General features: G+C 37.3%; 1 protein-coding gene across 2 annotated transcripts in view; it reads right to left on the bottom strand.

Moving 5' to 3' along the window:
* Positions 1-24: 24 nt before the first annotated feature.
* LOC117987335 (mannosyl-oligosaccharide alpha-1,2-mannosidase IA-like) overlaps positions 25-24,722 on the bottom strand; it is a 93,485-nt gene continuing 68,787 nt past the window's right edge. Inside the window, exons 1-10 of one of the 2 annotated variants that reach the window (XM_069502274.1) lie at positions 23,450-23,932; positions 21,148-21,366; positions 18,182-18,361; positions 9,253-9,355; positions 8,703-8,810; positions 7,682-7,909; positions 6,775-6,913; positions 5,410-5,554; positions 4,389-4,505; positions 25-3,793 (exon numbers count right to left, since the gene is read on the bottom strand). In XM_069502274.1, the coding sequence (XP_069358375.1) occupies positions 3,638-3,793; positions 4,389-4,505; positions 5,410-5,554; positions 6,775-6,913; positions 7,682-7,909; positions 8,703-8,810; positions 9,253-9,355; positions 18,182-18,361; positions 21,148-21,366; positions 23,450-23,656 (1,602 nt within the window). In that variant the 5' untranslated portion in view covers positions 23,657-23,932 and the 3' untranslated portion in view covers positions 25-3,637. Of the gene's footprint in view, positions 3,794-4,388; positions 4,506-5,409; positions 5,555-6,774; positions 6,914-7,681; positions 7,910-8,702; positions 8,811-9,252; positions 9,356-18,181; positions 18,362-21,147; positions 21,367-23,449; positions 23,933-24,722 lie in introns of those variants that run through there. The other variant, XM_034974337.2, reaches the window with a different exon arrangement.

Genomic DNA, 24,722 nt, shown 5'->3' on the forward strand with positions numbered 1-24,722 from the left:
ACTATTTGTTTTTCGTACGCCAAATATCTCCCTAAACCTCATTATTACTTATATGAATATTATTAAAACGATGTTACTGTATGAAATATTTAACATATCTAAATAAATAGGCCAGTTAATTTATTTCGTGTTTCGTTAAGTTCTATAATTATTTCACGTAATGTAGTATGTAAATTTCACGAAACACATTATATTCCATTTCTAGTCCATCATTTAAAAATATTTAATTATACTGCTGAAAATATAATTTAAATATAAAAAATACAAATGCAATATTTATTGTATGACAATAATATTTTTTAATATAATATGAGATCTAATAAAAATATAAGAGTATTGAAACTATAAATACCTATTTTAACAAAAGTTTATTAAGTGAATATTATGCTGATTTATATGTTATATATTAATATATTATATTTCATATATTAAGTTTACAGGGTTATTTTAATTATTTTAACATTAAGTAAAACAGTTCCCAGTGCTATTAAAAAATTGTTTTATTATATTTGCGAGTACTTTTAAATACAATTTATACTATAATTTCTATTATTCTACTATAAATTATTTATTATTAATTATTAATTTAATAAATATTTGTTTTTTAAGCAGTTAATGTGGCAAATTCTGTTGTGCACAATCTCTAAGCAAAACTAAATTGACAGGTCTAAGAGAGCTATCATTTGCCGCAGGGAGCATTATGAAAAGGATAGTATACCTTTAGAACACTGTAATTTTAGTTTAATACATAGATTGTGTAGAACAAAATAAGATACAATGTGTAATGTATCCTGTAGCCTCATTGTATGTAAAGGTATATATTTCAATGAGGCCATTAAAAAGTAATCGCGGTTGTTTTCACAAGATCAATCTTTTTTATAATAATTGACTTAAGCTTTTTAAATATCACACCATATTTGAAATTATATTCGGTTTATTTGTACAATGGTACCTATTCATTTTTGAAGTACATACATTTACTTAGCAAAATATTGTGGTTTGAATTAAAATAACGAAATGACAATAGATACCTTTAACAGTCACCTACTTGTCTTTGCTTTGTCTATGTATACTTTATGGCATGTAATTTAATTGGCAACGTCTTTTTTGTCGAAATCCTAATTTATTACAATATAACAAAATATAAATTTGTAAAAGGGTTAGCTAGAAGACAAGATAGCTAGTTCACTTTACTATAGTGATAATGATAAGTAATCGGAAAGACAAAGAAGACAGAAATATTCTTCACATAACTATAAACTGATCCTGAAATAAGTATCATTAAGTCGTCTGATCATGTCCCAAAGCATAGATATATATTTACTAATATTATTTCCTTAGTATGTGCTATACAAAATGAAATTGCTCTAGTGATCGTTTCGTAAATACAATAGGGATCCACATTGTCAATTTATCCCGACAGGTGGCGCCTAAGCGAACCGGCCATAGAGGTACTATATCATCATCAGTTTTGCCTGTGGATTCCCATTGACACTTGTCATACAGATGTCTCATCACTAACATACCAAGTACGCTCACATAACACACTGCTGCTACTAGCGCCATAATGGCGATATTCAAGTTGCTTCAAAAACACATCATCTAGCGTTCTATGTAAATAGTATAATTATATATCTATATACCCAAAGCGATAACTGCACACTTACATTCTGAGTTCCAAAAATTAAAAATCATTACAGATAATCAAATTGAAATAAATTACTTCATTTTTGTTTTTGACTATTGTTTTATATTATAATATTATATTAAATTAAATAATTCAACAATCTTCCTCTTATATAAAAATAAACAATATAAAACAAGTTCTTTACCAAATTACGCGACTTTATATTACATAGGCTATGTTTAAAATCACGTCTACACCAAAAAATTTTTGCGCCATGAGGTGTTGAACTGCATGCCAAATAAATATTTTCACCGAAAAATCAAATAAAAATTTCTAAAGACGTCGACAGTCCACACATTTGTGTAGATTACGCATATCGCGATTGGTCTACGCAATCCTCAGAAATGCTTAGAGCGCTTGGTCCAGCACCAATACTTCAGCGTCTTCGTCTAGCAAGCTTTGGGGCTAATTTAGAAGCCCCTAAATTGTTAATCCAAAGCCGGAACTTAATTTTGCCAATTCGGCTTTGGACTAGGCAATCCCGAATAATGTATTTGAGTGTGATGTTTTTCGTTAGTGAAGTTACATAATTCAGTATTCCTGAGGTTTGCCTAGCCCAATCGCGATGTACCAGCATTTCTGCTTTGGACATCATCATAGGACACAACGATAACTTTCGTCGAATGCGAAACACAACGCAAAGTTTTGTTGGTCTGGACGCGATTTAAAATGTACAGCTACATTTGGCCTACATTTACAACAACAAATGTATCTAAATTTACTATTGACTATAATATTATTTTCATATTGAGATATGCTTTCGTCTGCAAGCTCTTTTTTCTAGTTACCGAATATATATATATTATTAAGAGTTAAATAAATCAATTCGGGATTACAGTTACGAAAATAAAAGGAATCGTCGAATACAGTGGTTCCGATACAAAAAGTTTAGAAACCTTAAAATTATGATAAGGTCAAAACTCAATACTCCAAAAGAAATTTAATATCATAATAAACCCAACAAAAAAATGTCGAAATATGTAGCGAAAAAGGATTTTGTTAAATAAATCGAAGTGATAAAATTATAGCGCCTTCTTATACAGTTCATTATAGATAAAGGACAGCTTGCTAGAAAAAGGGCAGCAGTGTATAACATAATCAGTATAAAGAATTAAAGAAAACAGCCACTCTATTATAGTAATACCACCCTTTGAGTGTTCTATATATATATGAGAGAGTAATATTATTGTCTATTTTTTAATCCCAGAGACTAAAATGACAGTCAGAATTGTCAAACTTAAAAATAACGATAACAGTTTACTAAAAATAGTGTTGTCCTCATGGTTCCGGTTCAGATTAAAATCGTTAATAAAATAATATTTTGTGCATAACGTGTAAAATAAATATACGAAATGTGTAACTAATAGAACAGTAGCACTAATCGCATACTATTTGAATGACTTAAAGAATAAATTAGTAACAAAAATACAAAAAATAATTCACCTATGTAAAACTCGTAAATTGAGAATCAGCCCATACTTATTTCATTTGAATTTTAATAATTATTTTCAACACATTTTGTTGTCTCATATACATCTGACAAGAATACCTACAAATATTTATCGGTAAGTTTGCACCCCATCACTATTAAAGAGCCGTAAAAAACAGAACACACGAAACGTCATTTATGTCTCCGGGTTTAAAAAATGGACTAAGTGTAGACTAGGCACTGGCCATTGTGATGTTTACCGTGAGATCACATCAGGGTCACTCGCTCAATAAAGAACCAAGTCTAAATATTACTACAAAGTACGTATTTTCGTCCTTATTTCAAAGGTGAACCGTACTTTTGACATGACAGTTGACGCATAGAGTAAAAAGGCGAGTGAGAATTTAAAATTTATGCATTATAAGTGCCCTTAATGCGGTTGTACTGTAAGGAAAACAATTAATTTAATCCAAAACATATTCTTCATAAACATTTGTGTCAATAGAGTGCTACCTGGTTGCCTAGAGGCGGTTGTCCTCGTGCACCAGCAGCGGCGGCTTGGGGGCGGCGCGGTACAGCGGGTTGCGGTCTTTGACGGGGAAGGGGTGCGCCTCCGTGTTGAACACCCATTCTTCCAGGGGCAGCAGAGAGTCGTCCGAGAACAGCAGATATAAGTACTGGGGAAAAACACAAAAAACGAATTAATTAAAAAAGTAAGCACCACGCCCGATAAAGTCACTCTCACGCCGGAAGACGTGTCTGAACAACTTTAATATGCGACTCTGTACTAAGCCAAAAGGCGTTAGACAGAGACGACGAAGTGTAGAGACGTCGCTGAAGCGAAATTCGGCGATGATGATGAAACGCTAGCATTCGCCTCCAGCACCACATTTCCAGAACATTATGTTGTTACAGTTAAAAAGATCATAAGTAGTATTTAATTGTTGTATGGAGATACACGCTGCCAATTTATCCCGACAGGTGGCGCATAAGCGAACCGGCCATAGAGGCAGTATTAATATCATCTGTGGAACCGGCTATACTGAGCCGCAGAGTACATTTGTCAAACGCCATAATTTTAAATGCACGAGCTTCTGGGTATCAGAAATTTTTTAGTAATTCACGAAATAATCGTTTATTGTATCAATATCAACAATTCTTAGCAAAGTTCGCAAACAAACAAAACAAACAATTGATTTTAATTTGACAATGACCGGACCTCTTGTGGCGCCCTCTGAGTTGAGTTTCCTTGTGGATCATTAGAGTCATTACCTTGAGCGTCTCAGCGAGGAAGAAGCTCTGCTGCACGTCGTCGCCCAGCGGCGTGGGATGGTATACGTTAACTAATCCCGTGTACCCGCCCTCCACCCGGCAGTGCTTTTCTAGGGCCTGCGATCATATAAAAGTAAAGTCATATGCTGTTTAAAATATATTCTGTAAGAAATATAGACTTAAACTTAAAATAATAAAAAGGAAGACGGAAGCGACAACTCGTTGGTGGGTAGTCTAAAATAGTGCTGTTTCTTCAAACTTTTTGAATGATGATAAATAGATGAAAGAAATAACGTTATCTGTGCGTATCACCTTTTTCTCTATCCGCACCTCACCCCAAGAGAGGCCGGGTGAATGAATTTTGCTTGAACTACATGATTTTTTAGTCAAACACGGCATAGCGAAAATTCAAATTGGCATTTGTAATAACGGGTATTTGTCCCAAACGAAAACATTTTTTACACAAACCAAGACATTTGAAATCAACAGGTATAAAGTACAGTGAGACATGACGTTGTTAATTTTTCAATTTTCTAGTTTCTTATATAGTTTATTTACGCACGAAGTTGCCTCCAAATTTGTCCTAAAATAGAGATTTTTTCAACGGCCATAACTTTCAAAATAAAAATAATTTTACTAAATTTATTATTTTAGGGCATAGATAATGGAGAGATAAATCGATATCTGGCTTAGTTTTAGATCTATTACTACAAATAAGAGAATAATAGGCGTACAGTACGCAACAGAAAGTAATGTACATCGACCTTTACGAGATCGCAGATTTGTAGAGCACTGTCTCTGTCGTTGAGACAGACAAAACGTCATATAGGCATGAGTGACAGATACAACGCTCTACACAGCCGAAATGTCATTCTAAAGGCCGATGTACATTACTTTCTGTCACGTACTGTAATACATTTGTATGGAAAAGCGGGTATCACTAGGCGGGGTCACCTTATGGTTATAAAATGCATTTTTTAGATATTTTTAACAAAATGAAGCTGGTAGGAGCTATGGTCACCTGGACAGCCTCCCATCCCCAGTCACGGTACTTCTGGTCCTTGGTGAGGCGCCACAGGATAAAGTAGCTCTCGAAGGTCTCGGGCCGCAACAGGTACATCTTCTCGTTGCTCTTCATCGCGCGCGCCTCCGCGGCGCCCGAAAACCTGCAAACATTATTATTTATTTATTTGGAAATCTTTATTGCACACACTAAAATAAACAGAAAACAATAATATAAAAGAAACTATATAATAGGAGCAATGGTGGCGTTATTGCTAAAGCTATCTCTTACAGGCAACCTTTGGTGATCGGATTTAAAGACCAGAGAGCGGAATGGTGCACAAAGTAAAATTAATAAGCATAGAAGTAATACATACTACAAAGATAATAAAATATACATTTACTTTGTATATCAACGCACAGGCTAAAGCGCAGGTCCTACAGACATGAAATTTGGAGGGTGTGTTCATTGTAAAGAGTAGGTATCCACTAAGAAAGGATTTTTCGAAATTACATTCCTGAGTGGGTTAAAGGGGGTTTGAAATTTATATATATTTATATTTTATATATTTATTTATTCAAAAATGTTGTACAAGACAAAGACTCCTTAAAACAAGTACACATAAAAAAGGTAGAAACAATAAAAATATAAGAACCTGAAGGAGTGCTTTGGCGTCCGTGCTAGGTAAACCTGTGTTACGGGCGCCGCAGCCATCCCTTGGATCCATCGATTAATATGGAGTACAAATTTAAATTTAAATTAGGCTATTTTAGTAACAATATTGTGTGTGTGTGTGTGTGTGTGTGTGTGTGTGTGTGTGTGTGTGTGTGTGTGTGTGTGTGTGTGTGTGTGTGTGTGTGTGTGTGTGGGTGTGTGTGTGGGTGTGTGTGTGTGTGTGTGACTGAAGTCAATCATAGCTAGTTGTTATTTAACTTAGTCTTAACTAAGTCTTAACCACTATGAAGTTGAGAAATTGTTCAAATTGTTCAAGAACAATTTCTCAACCCCACAGTAGTCAAGACTCCTTAGCCAAGCGTATATTGTTTTTTTTAAATTTAGTTTGTTGAGCTTAGATATATTTAGCGTGTCATTTATTTTATTATAAAGTTTAGAACTAAGGAAGAAGTATTGTCGACCGGCAAGTGCGGTTCTACAAGGCAAAATTTTGAATATTTTTTGTTTGCGTCTTTGTAGGATATTAGCATTTACTTCAGATTGAGCATTTGTGTCTGAGTGTTTGCGTAAAATTACCTGGGAGATAAAGAGCTGCCGAACAGTCAGAACGTCCCACTCTTGGTAGAGTGCCAACGTAGGTTTAGGAATTTATGTAGTCCACGCGGACGAAGTTGCGAGCATAAGCTAGTAATAGATAAAAATAATAACCTGAAAGCTTCTGGACTCAGTTTGGTATCTGCCCGAGCGTAAGCCTCGTGGCAGGTGTGCGTGAGCTTCTTAGCCACGTCCATGTATCTGTCGCTCAGCGTGTTCTGCAGAGTCGTGGACGCCAGGGCGAACATGCCTCCTGCAATGTGCGATGTAGGCAGGATTAGAAACCGGTAACAGAACTGAGGGTCTAGATGAAGAATACAAGGAACGAGTACATGAAACGTCATAATGTAAAAATGAGATAAATATTACAACACTTAGAGTTACGTCATCCGAGTTCTATCCGTCATCCGTGAGAATTCCAGCGATTATCTATGACATTCGTCATAAGCTCCCATACAAAACAAAAAGAACGTATTTTCGCAGACTCAGATCGGATGTAGTGCGTAGTCGCTCTTACGCACAGCATCCGATCCGAATCCGTGAAAATACGTTCCGAAGTAGTCATAGAACTATTTGTATGATAGTTTAGATAGTAGTGCTAGATCGGACTTCCGTCATCAGATTTCTCTCTGTCGTCCGTGAAGACATATTCGGATCGAAGTAGCCGTAGTACTATTTTTACGAAGTAGGAACGTACGTTAGTGCTTAAGCAATATCCGAATTCAGTACAAGTTTTTTATATATCCGTATTTTCACTGATTCGGATCGGATGAGTGCGTAATCGCCCTTAGTAGATTTTTACCCGACTGTGGCGAAGCCCAAAGGAGCCCATCTGTTTCACATGTATGTAACTATGTATGTGTGTATGGCCGTTCCTATATGTCCGCTCGTAACTACTCAATTTTCCATTTTCTCCTCACAAACCCGTCCGTACTTGACCTCGGCGAGGTAGGAGAGACCCGAAGATGAGGTGCACCGCGCACGGCACCTTAAAACCTACCGAACAAAGCTATAACCTCACCTGCGAAACAAGACAAGTGGTCCATTTTCTCCTCATAAACCCGTCCGTACTTGACCTCAGCGAGGTAGGAGAGGCCCGAGGACGAAGTGCGCAACATCTTGTCGAGCGCGGTCTGCATCGCCTCATCGAACATCACCCGAGCTTGTTCATCCTCGTTATTCGTCACCAGCCACGCTTTTAACAGATACTCGTAGAAGGAGTCGCCCAATGCACCGAGCGATGTGTGTCCTGAAATGTGATTATCCATACTAATATCACGGAATACATAATGGTACCTTCCAGGTAATAATACATGCGCCAAAGTTTGTCTATATGATACCTTATCACGGCCCAATCATTCAACCAATCTTGACGTTTGGTACATAAGTAACTTATATCTCAGAAACACACGCAGAAGACTTTTTATCACAGTAAATCAAAGGGCCCTCATTGGATTTTTTAATACCGAAATCCCTGCGAATGAAGGCGTGTGGTCACCAGAACATTTTTGCTGAACGTGAACACATTTCTCAGTAATGTCGATTGTATGCACTATATTGTTATTTACGTACATTTCCGTTTTTTATAAAAGTTTACTTGACTTGCAAACAAAACACTTTACTTTGCATGTCACGACGATCACGTCCACAGCTTGACGTGAAAAAATTCTATTCTTTTTTTTAATTAAAAAAATATGTCTGTGTTTTTCTTTTTTTCAGTTTCGATAGCAAGTAAATAAATCAGTGAGATAGATCTCACTCGATCTAGTCTAATGGTATTTCTTTTTCTCAACGGTTAAAATTCTGAAACTAGTTTATGCTCGCGACTTCGTCCGCGTGGACTATATAAATTTCAAACCCCTATTTTACCCCCTGAAGGGTTGAATTTTCAAAAATCCTTTCTTAGTGGATGGCTACGTCTTAATAGCTATTTGCGTGCCAAATTTCAAGCCGATCCGTCCAGTTTGTGTGCGTTGATAGATCAGTCATTCAGTCAGTTAGTCAGCTTTTTCTTTTATATAAACAATAAATTGTTATCATACGTTGGCCCCACAGTCCTGTCCGCGGATTGATGTAGTTAGGATAGAGACCCTCCGGCTTCTGAATGTTGTGCAGCACGTCGCGGATGCGGTCCACCTTCTGCCTATAAACTGAAGAAAGGACAAAAATTACAGTTTTATACTAATCAGTGAAACTAATCCAAGGTCAGTAATTATGCGAAGGCATCCGGACAACCATTGCATTATCATCCCTAAAAACCATTACCAACCATTGATCACAAATTATAATAGCACACCCCGGACACTCTGGGCAAACGAACTGATTTATATCAGGTACCGGAACACCGCCCTGTCCGAATACGATTTGTATGTGTGGGTAAGGTAGGGCTGCCTTACCACACACAAATCGTATAAGGTACTTAGGTAGCCCCAATTTCCTTTGATTTCACGTCACCACAGCCTAATATTTGACATATCGTCGATTCAGGATCCAACCGAGAGTTCCCTCACTCTAGTTCACTCTGGTAATAGTGAGAGTCACGATCCTCAGCGACAAGTAATCAAGCAGCAAAGAAAGAGAAAGTCAACTCACTGTCATTTCCCGTCACTTCACTTAGGTATGTGAACTCCAAGTGCAGTGTTCCCACTTCTGATAGAATGCTGTTCGCGCCCGCCCAGTGGTACTGCCGGTTTACCTGCCCAGAGAACATTATTTATCATTAAAGGTCTAATCTATATTCTATACATACACTTAAAAACTTGTAAATAAGTTGAATAGGAAAATTCATACCAAAGTTTGTATGAAAGCATCCGTCATTTTCAAGTTAATATATATATTGGAGGGTCGATATTGAAAGAGTTCTTACTGTCTGTAGACACCGTGAAAAGAAACGTATGAGCTTTACTCTACGGAAGGTAGCCATCTTTATTTTAGTTGTCAGAGTTGGACTTTGACACGCACGCATTTGTCATTGTTCAAAATTCTCTCTCGCGTTAAATTAATTAAGTATCAGATTATAGCTTAGCTAATCTTTATTATTTGAGATAGGTAGGTAGTTTCTTAATCGTGATATTTAATTCGGTGATTGTGATATAGTTAGAACAGTAATTGTTCGATGCTAATGTACGTTGTGTTAAATCGTAACATCTAGTGCCATCCGGTGACTTTGCCTGCAAAGCACTATTAATAATGTTCGCGTAGTTGTTTGACGAATATGGAATACTAATTATTGGTGAATATTAGAGTAGTTCGTGAGTTAACGTTTGGCTCAGTGGATAGATTATTATAAGGACATCCGTTAAGGTTATTTCTGCAGACGCTAGTGATTTAGAGTGTAATTGGAGATATACCGGCAGTTGAGATAATGATTAGTTTGAAGTGATAGTTTAGTGTGATAGTAACTTGAAGTTAACTTTGATAGTAGGTACCCGCTTTAGAATCGTATAACCCGGTTGGTAAAGAATCATTGATGACTCTCGTGTAATGTTGAAATGGATTAGACAATGAGTTGCCCATGAGATCGAATAGCTTACATTCTACCTGGTTTCTGTTGTGATCGCTTATTTGGGTGGATAGTAGTCGTGGCGCGTGTGGCGCACGATGCTATGGTGTTCTGTATGCAGATGTGCACAGAGTGGAGAAGGTAGAGCTATTGCGATATTCTGAATTAGTAATGAGAAGTCAATTATAAGATCTGGTTTAGATCGTAAGAGAGTCGATGCAATGATCCTTTTAAGAGCGTTCCTGAAGTTGTGATTGATTACCTTGAGATGATTAGATAACGGAGTAGGTCGTGACTTGATTGAGAGGTTGCAATAGCAATTGCGCCCTAATCACACGATGTAGTGTTTAGCTTAGGTTAGCTAGTTTAGAGTGAGGTGAGGGGTCGCTGTGAGGGGTGGTTGGAGGCGACCATAGGTAGGGTTAGGTTAGGGTGATCTGGTTGTGTTACGTTGATGGTTTCCATGTGCGATACGTTACTGAGAACTATTTGTAAAGAACATGGATTAAAGTACCTACTTATTAATTACTACCTTCTGATGTCGGCTAAAGATGAATAATAATTATCAGCCATCCTCCTGTTCTCCGACATCAGAAGTGGGATACACGATTTATGCCCACATTTTCGAAAATCATTGCAACACTAGCTTTGTTTAAAAAAAAAAAAAAAGTTACAAGTTTTTTTTTTTTTTTTTATTTATTTGTGCAAGACATGTTTTCAATTTTAATACCCACACCTGGTCTTTCTTGAAAAGCTTGATTTACTTTTGTGTGTTTTGAATAAAAAGAGAAAGAAAAAAGGATTATTTTGTGTAGAGATGCGCTAAGGAGTGGTGAAAGTGGCCGTGATTTAATGGAGTTAAACTCAAATCATTTATTCAAAATAGTTAAGTTTAGTTAATTTACAATTTTGACTGTCAGTTGTAGGAGTTATGTGGTATGGTGGTGATGGTGAATTGCGTAAGCTTGGAGCTAAGGCTACGAGGGTTCCAAACTACTTGGTTTCCTTACTAAATGGTTATAGCATTGGGAGTGTGATGTCCCAGCACGGTTGTCATCTAATTTAATAGCTAGTGGTCTGATGTTTTCAGCTGCTGAGATTGACTATTTAGCACTCTCAGATCATGATGCTACTTGGGCATTGGCAGTAAGGGTTGAAAAAAAAGTGCGATATAGGTCTGCATGGTCTTAATGTGGGAGGGACTACAACAGGGATAATACGAAATAATTTTATTCATGAAATTTATCTTGTCCCTTACATTTTCGAATATTCGGAAAGCGTCGGCGAGGCATTTGATTCCTTTCATGATGTCGTATAACTTTTCTATGTGCTGTGTTTACCCTCTAAGAAGGTGAAAATGGATAATTGTAATAATAAAACGGTATGGTTGACTGAAGGGATTTTTGGTATAATAGAGTCACGGAGTGACACTGAAGCTGGGCTAAGATGAGATGAGGACTGGCTCTGTAGAGGAGTGCGCTATTCGCCTATGCAGTGTATTTGCAGACATAGTGAATCAGTCGTTTGAATAAGGGGTTTTCCCTAGCAACTTAAAAATTTCTATAGTTACCATTCCTGTAGCCCGTGTTCAAAAAAAAAAAAAGGCGATTGATGTGGCACCGTCCTATAACATTGGTGCCAATATTAGCGGGAATGATTGGAAAGGTAATGGTGAAACGTCTCAAAAAAATTCAATGCCAATGGTGTGCTCGTGGATGAACGATTTGGTTTTTGCAATGACAGCTCCACTGTCGAGGATTGTTTCTGTTTAAGTGGAATAGATAATGATAGCCTGAATGACAGGGTACCTATTGCTATTATTTTTCTGGATGTGACTAAGGCTTTTGACTTTGTGAATCATAAAATATTATTGGATAAATTAGATGGATATGGTGTTGCAAGAAGAGCTTATGAATGGATAGAGTCGTATTTGAATGGACTGAAAATGTGCGCTGGGATTGCTAGAATGAAAAATAATACCAAAGGGTGTACGAATCTCCACTGGAATGTGATAAGCGAGGGGTACCTCAGAGTGTATGGTATGTGTGGTGTATTAGAATCCTTCCGTTTGAACTGACTTCAAAAACGGAGGAGGTTTTTAAATTCGCCGGAATATTTGTTTTCTTTTTGTAACTTGTATTGGTGACATTACGATAGCGACCATTGTTCGTTGTGTATTGTTTGCAGATGATAGAATAATGTTGAAGGAACGTAGGAATGGGAATTGAACGGCGCTTTGGAGGATAATTAATTGAATTAGTAATAATGACTTGGAAGTGCGCTTAAATAAAACTAAAATGATGCAGTTCATGATCATGCGACGATGGAGAGGGTTGATGAGTTAAAGTTTTTGGGAATAATTTGCGACAAGAACTCTAATTTGAGGGTGCACATTAGGTGTGTGTGCTGAATTGGACGAATTTGTGTATGCGTGGGGGTCCTTCCACTGTGATGTATGAGCATAGAGGATATGGGCGTATTTATTAGGAGATGTCAAAAATATTTCCAACGAGATTATGAGGTAAGGATGAGTGGGTCGGTTGGATGCACGCACGAGATATGCATTTCAGAATGTCACAGTGGTACATGCATTAAAAGCGTTTGCGCTATGGCTGTAAAAAAAAAATGAACATTAAGCTGCTGATTGACCTCAAAAGGATGAGTTTGGATGTGTATAAGGAAGAGCTTAGTGAATTGCTTTTGGAAAAGTGCTATTGCGACGTTAAAGAATACTTGATTTATAAAAATGGGTTGTCTAAACGGCGAGGTGGCCATTTAGATGATAAACGGCGAGGTGGCTGTTTTGAAAAAAAAAGGGGGTTGTCTAAAAGGCGAGGTGGCCATTTAGATGATAAACGGCGAGGTGGCTGTTTTGAAAAAAAAGGGAGTTGTCTAAAAGGCGAGGTGGCCATTTAGATGATAAACGGCGAGGTGGCTGTTCCGATAATGGATGGACGGCGGCGTGGCCGTTTCAGCTGAGGGGAGTTAGCTTGGTGTATAGTGTGGTGGGTATTTGGAACAGGTGATAGGATCAGTAGCGGGGTACTGCTGGAGTTCGGGTTTTATGAGACATAATTATGAGCGGTGAGTCTATTATGGCAAATGGTGCAGTGTGTTTTAGAAGTTGCTACTATGGATAAAGTTGGGCTATGCTTTGGTTGTGTCATGCTTGTTTTATTTGTAATGGTTGTGATATGCATGCTTTAGAATATGTGGTTTGTGTGCTTGTGCTGATTGTCAGGATGAACGAGCGGATGTTCTGACGTTTATAAAATGTTTGTGCTTGATACATACTAGCGCCCGAGGACGGTCGCATGTCAGAATGGCCGTATTGGAGGGTCGATATTGAAAGAGTTCTTACTGTCTGTAGACACCGTGAAAAGAAACGTATGAGCTTTACTCTACGGAAGGTAGCCATCTTTATTTTAGTTGTCAGAGTTGGACTTTGACACGCACGCATTTGTCATTGTTCAAAATTCTCTCTCGCGTTAAATTAATTAAGTATCAGATTATAGCTTAGCTAATCTTTATTATTTGAGATAGGTAGGTAGTTTCTTAATCGTGATATTTAATTCGGTGATTGTGATATAGTTAGAACAGTAATTGTTCGATGCTAATGTACGTTGTGTTAAATCGTAACATCTAGTGCCATCCGGTGACTTTGCCTGCAAAGCACTATTAATAATGTTCGCGTAGTTGTTTGACGAATATGGAATACTAATTATTGGTGAATATTAGAGTAGTTCGTGAGTTAACGTTTGGCTCAGTGGATAGATTATTATAAGGACATCCGTTAAGGTTATTTCTGCAGACGCTAGTGATTTAGAGTGTAATTGGAGATATACCGGCAGTTGAGATAATGATTAGTTTGAAGTGATAGTTTAGTGTGATAGTAACTTGAAGTTAACTTTGATAGTAGGTACCCGCTTTAGAATCGTATAACCCGGTTGGTAAAGAATCATTGATGACTCTCGTGTAATGTTGAAATGGATTAGACAATGAGTTGCCCATGAGATCGAATAGCTTACATTCTACCTGGTTTCTGTTGTGATCGCTTATTTGGGTGGATAGTAGTCGTGGCGCGTGTGGCGCACGATGCTATGGTGTTCTGTATGCAGATGTGCACAGAGTGGAGAAGGTAGAGCTATTGCGATATTCTGAATTAGTAATGAGAAGTCAATTATAAGATCTGGTTTAGATCGTAAGAGAGTCGATGCAATGATCCTTTTAAGAGCGTTCCTGAAGTTGTGATTGATTACCTTGAGATGATTAGATAACGGAGTAGGTCGTGACTTGATTGAGAGGTTGCAATAGCAATTGCGCCCTAATCACACGATGTAGTGTTTAGCTTAGGTTAGCTAGTTTAGAGTGAGGTGAGGGGTCGCTGTGAGGGGTGGTTGGAGGCGACCATAGGTAGGGTTAGGTTAGGGTGATCTGGTTGTGTTACGTTGATGGTTTCCATGTGCGATACGTTACTGAGAACTATTTGTAAAGAACATGGATTAAAGTACCTACTTATTAATTACTACCTTCTGATGTCGGCTAAAGATGAATAATAATTATCAGCCATCCTCCTGTTCTCCGACATATATTTATGAAAAAATTGGTAAGTATATTTAAGCTTTTGATAAAAATAAACCAGCCAAGTGCGAGTCAGGCTCGCGCAACGAGAGTTCCGTACTCAATAGTATTTTTTCGACATTTTGCACGATAATTCAAAAACTATGATGCTTAAAAATAAATAAAAATCTGTTTTAGAATGTACAGATGAAGACCTTTCTTATGATACCCCACTTGATATAGTTATCTTACTTCAAAATTGAAAACACTAATTCATGACCACAATTTTTTTTTTGTGTGATGTAACCACAAATTTACGGTTTTCAGATTTTTCCCCGAATGTCAGCTATAAGACCTACCTACCTGCCAAATTTCATGATTCTAGGTCAACGGGAAGTACCCTGTAGGTTTCTTGACAGACCGACAGACAGACAGACAACAAAGTGATCCCATAAGGGTTCCGTTTTTCCTTTTGAGGTACGGAACTCTAAAAATGGTTTTGTAGGCGACATATTCTACTAACTACTACTACTTTAGAGTTCCGTACTCAAGGTTTATGTATACGCGCATTCTGTGTGGTATGCATTTTCACTTGGGCGTTTTGAGTCTTCTCCGTGTTTCGTTTTCATTAAATAAACAACCATAATATGTCAACGTTAATAAAGCTGACTTTATGTTGCTATCGTAAAAAACAGTACGCCTCGGTTCCATCAACTTCACTCTGTAGGTATGCGTTGTGCCTACAGCAAAATTAGTGATTCAAAGAAAACTTCAAATAATTTTTGAGAAGTCGCGAGATTCTTTGTATAATAATCTGATTTACCTACTCGCCAATTATCGAGTACAGGTATAATAATAGGTCTCGGATAATTGGAGAGATCATTAAACAGCGTTTCGGTTCGAACGATCTCGAGAGCAGTACAAGAATCTATTGAATTTTAAGTAGGTACTTATTTCAAATTAATTGTAATAAGAATACTCGGGGTCCTCTTGACCTTTACTTGAACTCTTCCGTTTATTTATATTTAAGAATATTTACCACAGATTTTAACTTGATTTTGGAAAGGTAAATTGATAATTGTATCAGAATTTTAACTTGATTTTTGAAAGGTAAATTGATAATTGTATCAAATACTCAACATTTTGTTATTCTATGTACCTATGCAATGTCCAACTTAAACAAATGTTTCAGTTTTTTTGACATTTAAATACCTACCTATCTTCAACTAACAAAAATTTAATAAACATAATAAACTTTAAAATTTCTCGCTAGATATCTAATTTTATTTTATTTTATTAAAATCCCATAAAACCCCATATCACTAAAAACCATATTATAAATGCAAAATTATATTTGTTTGTTGGCTTGTTGGTTTCTCCTTCAATCATGTCACAACGGAGCAACGGATCGACGTGATTTTTTGGACCTGGAAAGCGACATAAGCATTTTATCCCGGAAAATCAAAGAGTTTTTAAAAACATAGATCCACGCGTACGAAATTGCAGGCATCAGCTAGTTTTAAATAAAAATAAAAATATGCTTAAAATGTCCGTTATTTCATTGCCAAGGGTTTATGTTGAATTTACAATACCTAATTTAAAATGTTAGAATGTTTAAAGAGGGTGGTGATCAAGGTAGGTAATAGGTACCCTTAAACTAAGTGGTTGTACCCTATAACGGTTATCACTGATTTTGATAAATATACAGCGGTTTGCGCATTCGACGAATTAATATCGTATCCAATGCTTTATTGATAAGAAAAAAGGTTTGCGCTCTGCCTAATGAGTGATTCGTAAAGGGAATGATAACGAGATGTAAGGTTGCCAATTTTTAACAAAATAAAATGAAACAGGTACTTTAAGTTTTTCTATGAAACGATCGGGTTGCGATATAGCGTTTGGGGCCAAAATTCAGCAGTCCGCCAGTCAAGGCAATGTACATCATTGATAATAGCCACAGACAATAGCATATATCTTAGGTAAACGGCCAATCGCGACGCACGGATTTGCCGCCATGGCTCCAAATAGTTAGAATCCAGAGCAGTGAAGTAGGCCGAACTGTACTTTATTGTAAAAAATAAATATTTTAAAGTATTATTTTTTTAACAAAACAGTGCTTTCATTTTTTTTTCATTATTAAGATGTACGTGAATAAAATATATTAATAAGTGACACTTATTGAATTCATAACCAAAATTTTAAGATATGAGGGCAAATAAATATAATTTACATCCTTTATATTAAGTTGTAAAGATTATTTTGCAAATTAATGAAATAAGGGACATAAAAGAATGTGGCGAGTGGCAACCCTAACGAGCGGGCTCGCGGCGGCGGTCGCTTTGAAGTGATAACGAAATGCGGTTTGCAACGGCCATCGGATTCTGTTTCGACAGTGATTTAATTAGAAATATTGTTCCAAGTTGGATAAAGAGAGATTAACTTTTTTGTGCGATTATTACCGCCTCTTCTTAATTAGGGTTCCGTACCTCAAACGGAAAAAAGGAACCCTTATAGGATCACTTCGTCGTCTGTCTGTCTGTCATGTCTGTCAAGAAGCTAGCTCTTCTAGCACAAGTAAAGGAAAAAATCCGAAAACCGTGATGGTACACCATTAAAAAAATGTGTTTATGAACAAATAGTATTTTCAATTTTTAAAGTAAGATAACTATACCAAGTGTGGTATCATATGAATGGGCTTTACCTGTACATTCAAAAACAGATTTTTATTTATTTTTATGCATAATAGTTTTTGATTTATCGTGCAAAATGCCGGAAAAAATACCCGAGTACGGGAACCCTTGGTGCGCGAGTGTAACTCGTACTTGAACCGTTTTTTATTTATTAAAAAAGAACACACAACAGTTAAAGTATAAAAATGAAGTAGAGTTCATTTGATTACAGGCCGCAAATACCTATGTGCGCGGATATGTTATTTGCAGATTGTATAGTATGGATGGGCTATCAGTCTTATCAAACAGATATGTATTATCAGACACTTTTAAGATAAAATTTAAAAACTATTGTTTCAACTATCATAAATTTAAGTCTTGACACTACAGTAGGTAGTTGTCTGGAGGATCTTTCAAATCTATGCATCATCACGCTAATCGCATATTACAGTCGACTGCAGTCGAGCCGCACGCGGCGAATTTTTTATCTACTGAAGAGATTTGCTGAAGAAAGGCGGATGACTTCTCACCTTAGACTCCTAAGTAGATACGATTAACGCTGGTCGCGTAATGATGACCGTTGATGGCTTTATGAGTTCATATGGAATGCCAATGGGAGTGTCGAAGGCGAGCCGTACGCTTGTTGGTCATCTATACAACCTTGTGGAAGACCATGTCGTCAGTCAGCGCGTAGCAGGACAGGGGGCCGCCCACGAAGAGAATCGCTGTTCCGAGCACTGACAGCTTCGTATACTGTCACTGTATACAACGTAGTGGTATGAACACTTACCTTATTGGATGGGTTTATGAGCGCGTACGGAATGCCAGTGGGCGTGTCGAACGCGGGCAGCAGCGCGTCGGCCACCTCTGCAGCCTTGTCTCGGAAGACCATGTCGCCGGTCAGCGCGTAGCACGACAGGAAGCCGCCCACGAAGCGAATTGTCGTTTCAAACACTGACAGATCCGTGTCCTGAAATGGAAGTGGAAGACATGGTATTAGTATTTACAAGTCGGTGAGTATGTTAGACGTCAATATCAACCACAGTGTATTCTGTTCACAGAGGTGGAGAAAGTCTAGTCTTCCCGACGGTGACTGCGGATATACTCTGCGAAATTTGCCCAAACCTTCTCTTGTCGCTGCTTTACTCTGTGACTATGTAAATGATAATAGTAGGTACAATGCATAAAAAATAACTTCTCACGGGCCATTTTAACTTTATGTGTCAATTTTCATGTCAAAACTACGATTTTAGTCCTTAGTTTTAAGGTAAACTGTATTTTTGACATGACAATTGACCCATAGAGCTAAAATGGCGCATGAGAAGTTATTTTGTACGGACTACATAGTATTTTAATAATTATTAGGTAGGTCTTCTTCTGTGTCGTTACGCTCTTGACAGAGCGTTAGTGGTCGTTACTGCAGTGCTGTGGCATGCTTATTCCTCTCTATCTATTCCCAGGTAAAGTACCTGGGTTCAATATCTATAACCTATAATATAGACCTCACACTTTTAAAATTTGATGGTAAAGACTAGGTACATTCCTTTAATTATTAAAATACAAAGAAATGAGAATATTGGTCTCGTGCGTTTTTAATGTACATCCAAAGTGTAGCGAATGCAGAAATAGGCACCCATACCAGACGGCCGACGGGCGATATTAAATGGTTGAAATTTTTTCTTACTATTTTGAACACTATTGCGAAGAAATAGAAGCATGCCTTGAATACCACCTGGTTTTTATGACAATAATATTATTAAAGTTCACTTAATAGTCCTACATTTAACCCACATTTAGTCGTATATAGGTACCCACTTATGAAGCAAGAATTTGTCTGGCCCGAAATTGTAAAACGTAATAAACTTTAATCTCTTTCTGTCTACTTAAACTCTCATAGTAGGTATCAACATAATAATATTATAACCCAAGTTTCACAAACAGGAAAAAGACGAAAATTAATAGCATCTTATTAAAGTCGTAATTGATATAACTACTGCATATTTTAAGTAAATTTTTACATTTAAATTTAACACAACCCTGAACAAAATGTAGGAACTAAAACCACTTTGACAATGTAATTAATTTATACCTACTTAGCTGTAAAAAAATGAGCTCGCTGCGGTCTGAATCAAATGATTATGTATTTAAAACTATTTTATACAAGACCTGGTCGCTAACTTTGGACCTCAGAAAGCGGTAGCCGAAGCCTCCGAGAGACGCAGAGAAACTCCGAGCATAGCTCATGCTTGGAGTTTCTCTACGTGATCAAATCAGGTATGAGGAGATCCGTAGGAGTTAGGAGTCCATAGTTCGAAAAACTGATAGACGTCATCTAAAACTTCTACAATAGAGTCAGTAGAGTTTCTGTCACGGGCAAAGTCTAGTTTATAAATTTTCAATCGCGGTAATTGAACCAGGTTACAAATCTGTTAAACTAGTTTAACCCACTGACCCAATTTTACGAATTAAATAAACAGTTCATTACCGATAACTTATATCAACAAAAGTATTACAGTACCTATTATTTGGTTAGCAATTTGCATTCATTTTGTTAGCATAATACAATATTATATTGTAGGCCACAAACGGTTATTGGTTACAATAATAATGTCCCATGACCGGGCAAAGTCAATTGTTGGAATTTCGGCAAAACCAACGAAACAACGATATCTTTGATACAACGCGTTTTAACTCCTTACGCGCCCTTTTACTTTTTGGTCAAAAGTACAATTTTAGTCCTTATTTTAAACATGAACCGTACCTTTGACATGACAGTTGACCCATAGAGTTAAAATGGCGCGTGAGGAGTAATTTTTTACGGACTATATAGTTAATTTTGTAAGTGTAGATATAGTCCGGGTCGAGATGGCAACCGGGGTATGAGGCGGGGTATGAGTGTATTTGGAGATCAGGCTTTGAAATAGGTTATTAGATTATTTCTAACTCGTAATTTCTAACCATTGACTCGTCTGAATATGGAACTTAAAATTATTGGGTTTCTGGTTTACCACTAAAAATCATTTATTTGTATGGCTTCATTTCGTAGACAGAAGGGCATTAATCACCTACTGTATTGTATTGGCCAGTCGCATTTTTTTTATTCACTGACAAGCTTGATTATATTGGTAAGTGAAGATGTCACTGAGAAACGCGCTAACCTGGAAATGGTATAAGTCCCGCAAATTGCTATTGCGCTGGAACCATGTCTCATTTCATTAACATCGAAATGACGTCATTTGACGTATATTTGAGTAAAAATATACCATCAGCTCGAAACTTCAGTCTAGTGCTGACGTCACTAAAATGGTCGCCACGCGCATTAGCAATTTGCGGGAATTATACCTATTAGTATTACACCTATAGGTACCTTCTGTTGGGTTCTTTGCGGGTTCGTAACGGGACCGGAACACAACCGTTTAGCGGCAATGCTTTGCTGTTATGGTTGTAGTTGGCCATGGCTAAAGCTACCAGACAAATCCCTCGCCAGAAATACGTCGAGACCACATCGTTTTGTTAGTTAAAGCTTCCCGCAGAAAAAACAAGGCTGGCCGTCATCTTGCCAAATAAACTCCAGTTCTGTCATTCATTACATTGATTTGGAAATCAAGAGGAACTCATTGCTCATGCTGTCAGCTGTTCTAAGGTTGACATGTGTGAACTGTGAAGGTTCTTAGGTTCTTGCCACCTAACACGCTTGTCATTTGATAAGTGTCTCAAGTACCAAACTTGCATTAACCTAAATGAACAACTACTTACAATTTCATTGATATGAAAATGGTCGGCTATCCAATCCCTTCCTTCCCGGAACTCGTCTATCATGCCCATGATGTAGAGGGTGTCCATCCCGTCGACGATAGTGGCGCCCAGGTCTCCGCCGCCGAAGACGCTGGTCAAGTGTGCCCGTTTGGACATCGGCTTCAGCTCGTTCTTTCCCCACGCGTACAACTTGTAGTTGTTCCACGCGTGTCGCATCATCTGTGATCAAAGAAACAACTAATTAATGAAGAACAATTATAATGCGATCTACGAATTTATGAATTGATTTAGACAACCTCCTTATGAAATGTACGGCCTTAGGGTGAGTAATTGTTACTGAAGTAGATAAAAAGGAGACGACGACGAAATGACGTGCAGAATTACTTAATTCTTATACTTAATCCCTACTTCCCTACTAATATTATAAATATGCGAAAGTGTGTCTGTCTGTCTATCTGCTAGCTTTTCACCGCCCAACAGTTTAACCGTTTTTGATGAAATTTGGTACAGAGTTAGCTTACATCTCGGAAAAGGGCATAGGCTACTTTTTATCTCGGAAAATTAAAGAGTTCCCGCGGGATTTTTAAAAAAACCTAAATCCACGCGGACGAAGTCGCGGGCATTATCTAGTAATATATAAAAGGAAAAGCTGACTGACTGATCTATCAACGCACAACTGAAACCACTGGACGGAACGGGCTGAAATTTGGCATACAGATAGCTATTATGACAGAGAAAGGATGTCTGAAAACTCAACTCCCAAGGGGGTAAAATAGGGGTTTGAAATTTGTGTAGTCCACGCGAGCAAAAGCTAGTTAATTGGTAACATTATTAATAATCTTTTCCAAAATTTTAAGAAAAATTAAAAAAATATTGTCAAACACTATAGCTTTAAAATATATATAAGTTTTATTGTTGTATAAATTCAGCGTATCTTAAATAATGTTTTCTTCTATATTTATGTTTAAAATTGTTCTCATGTAAGTGAACTTTTGTTCTTTTTTGAGAAAATAAAGTCTTTAAACCTAAACCTAATATATTCGTAGGTATTTTTGTCGTTTTAATACGATTGGTCTATTCCTACACGCTTCGGTTAAAATTCGAAATGCTCCCTGACACTATCAAAAGCTTCTTGTATGATCCTTGACAGGGCCAATTTGGCTCTTTCAAAACTGGCTGGTTTGGTCTGGTACGAGGTTTTCGCTGCGAGCTTAACAGAAAACTAGACAGAAAGTAACATAAGAACAAAACTGCTATCAGTTGTTCCCATCGCAAACAGCGATCAAAGTAAAAAGGCAAAAACTCCACGCCAAGTTCCAACAATCACTATCAACATACACAAGAGAAAATTCGAATAACATTGCTCTTGGAATGCATTTCAAAAACAAAGCATGTTTGTTTGTGCTTGAACTCCCATAGCAAAAGTTGTTTTTGTGAAACAAACTTTGCGACGACGTCCACATTTTCTCAAAGGCGGCACGGAAAAGAAGACGGTCGTTTTATAAAGCCTGCAAGCTGCAAGGCTGTAGCCCGAAGCGCAAGTTTTAATCTCAGTGGCGTACCCGACGGAACACTAATGAAAGGATATCGGACTTACGTCGGGACCATTAATTATTATTAGGTTCCAACAACTTAGCGGAGTGTCCCCATTCGCCAATGACTTTGAAAAACCCGACACTTTACCAATTACTAACAGTTAAATAGAATTTGAAAATAGACATTTTCAAGAACTGAAGTTTGAAGATTATTATTATTTATCTCGTTTAAGATTTTTATCAATACATAAGTTAAAACTGACTCACTGACGCCTGGTCCATACCGTTGGACCTAGATAATTAAAAGTTTGCCTATATAACTAATGTAGACAAGAAATAAGGCGGATTTTCGAAATTCTTACAAGATAAAGATAATAATTTTTCATCGAGCGAAGCCGCAAGCAGTTGCTAGTCTAACAGAAAGGAAAAAAAATATTATTTCTCTTAAAACCAAAGCTATAAAAGCAAATATATAAAAGGATTGACTGACTGACTGATCTATCAACGCACAGTTCAAACTACTGGACGGATCGGGTTGAAATTTGGCATGCAGATAGCTATTATGGCGTAGGCATCCGCTAAGAAAGGATTTTTGAAAATTCAACCACTAAGGGTGAAATAGAGGTTTGAAATTTGTGTAGTCCACGCGGACGAAGTCGTGAGCATAAGCTAGTTGGAACCTAAATCGCTTGGCGGGACAGACGTCTTTGCCGGTAGAAGCTTTCCACAAGACAAAAATTTCAATAGAGGGCCCTTAATATACACACCTCAGCAACTTTACGTTGTTTTCCAGCGGTTGTATTACGATCCCAATCCGCCTGTGTTGAGGGTTCTGCGTCCACCCCTTGAACCGCTCGGGCCATCCTCTCCAACCTATTAGCCCCTTCGTTATTAAACTGAGACACTCTGACCAACAAGAGCATAGTCACTACAAAAATCATACCCGCGGTACCATAACGAATTAATTTGCGCATTTTTGCTTTACACCCAGATAAGTGCCTTACACTAATTGCTGATAACACTTTTTTTGCCGCACAAAATTCACTTTTTACTGTGGTTAAATATTACGAAATAACGAATAAAAAAAACTTGTTTTATCACTGAGTTTTATTTCAGCGAATTTCTTTTTTATTTTAAATCACAAGTACTCATTAAAATCACTACGTTTGTTTTATGACCCATCAAAATGTAATTTTTGATTAAATGGGCAATGCGCGACCAAGCGCGGGCGCGTTCCTAACTTGTCTGAGTGAGGAATGCGTAACTGAAGTTCGCACGTTATCGCTATCCAACAATCGATTCGTGATCTCGATTCACTGTTATTAGTATAAATAAGTATAAATACGAAAGCCCTCCGTCTTTTATTGTACCTATTTAACTTAATACTAGCCGATGCCCGCGACTTCGTCCGCGTAAAATTTCTGGTTTCTCATGAGATCTGAAATTTTACCGCTGCAAAAGGCCTCACTTACCTACTCACTCAGTCTCACCTTAAGAAACGGAACCCAGAATACCTTAATGCCAATTTTCATGTCTCTAACTTCAAAAACATAGGATTTTCATACAACCCTTCCACCCCCATTTTACTCTCTTAGGGGGGAATTTAGTTAGATCCTTTCTAATCTGATACCTACCCCCTAGAAAGAACCTACCTTCCAAATTTCAAGTAAAAATAACAATAGTTAAAACTTTTCTATAAAAACTTCTCCCCCCTATTACTACCCTTAAGGGGGGAATTTCCCAATTAGACCTATACAGATTTTTATTATTTAAAGCTAATAACCTAAATGTCAATTTTCACGTCTCTAACTCCAAAAACATAGGACTTTCATACAACCTTCGACCCCCCCTTTCGCACCCTTAGGGGGGGAATTTTTCAAAACCGTTTCTTAGCTGACACCTACGTCCTAGGAATCCAAATTCCTTCCAAATTTCAAGTTTGTAGGCTTTATAGTTTCTGAGATTTCGTGATTAGTCAGTCAGTGAGTGGTATATCTCTTTTATATATTTAGATTAGGTTAGGATAATATATAAATCGGT

This window comes from Maniola hyperantus, chromosome 12 (genome assembly GCF_902806685.2).
Source record: "Maniola hyperantus chromosome 12, iAphHyp1.2, whole genome shotgun sequence".
Lineage (NCBI taxonomy): Eukaryota > Metazoa > Arthropoda > Insecta > Lepidoptera > Nymphalidae > Maniola > Maniola hyperantus.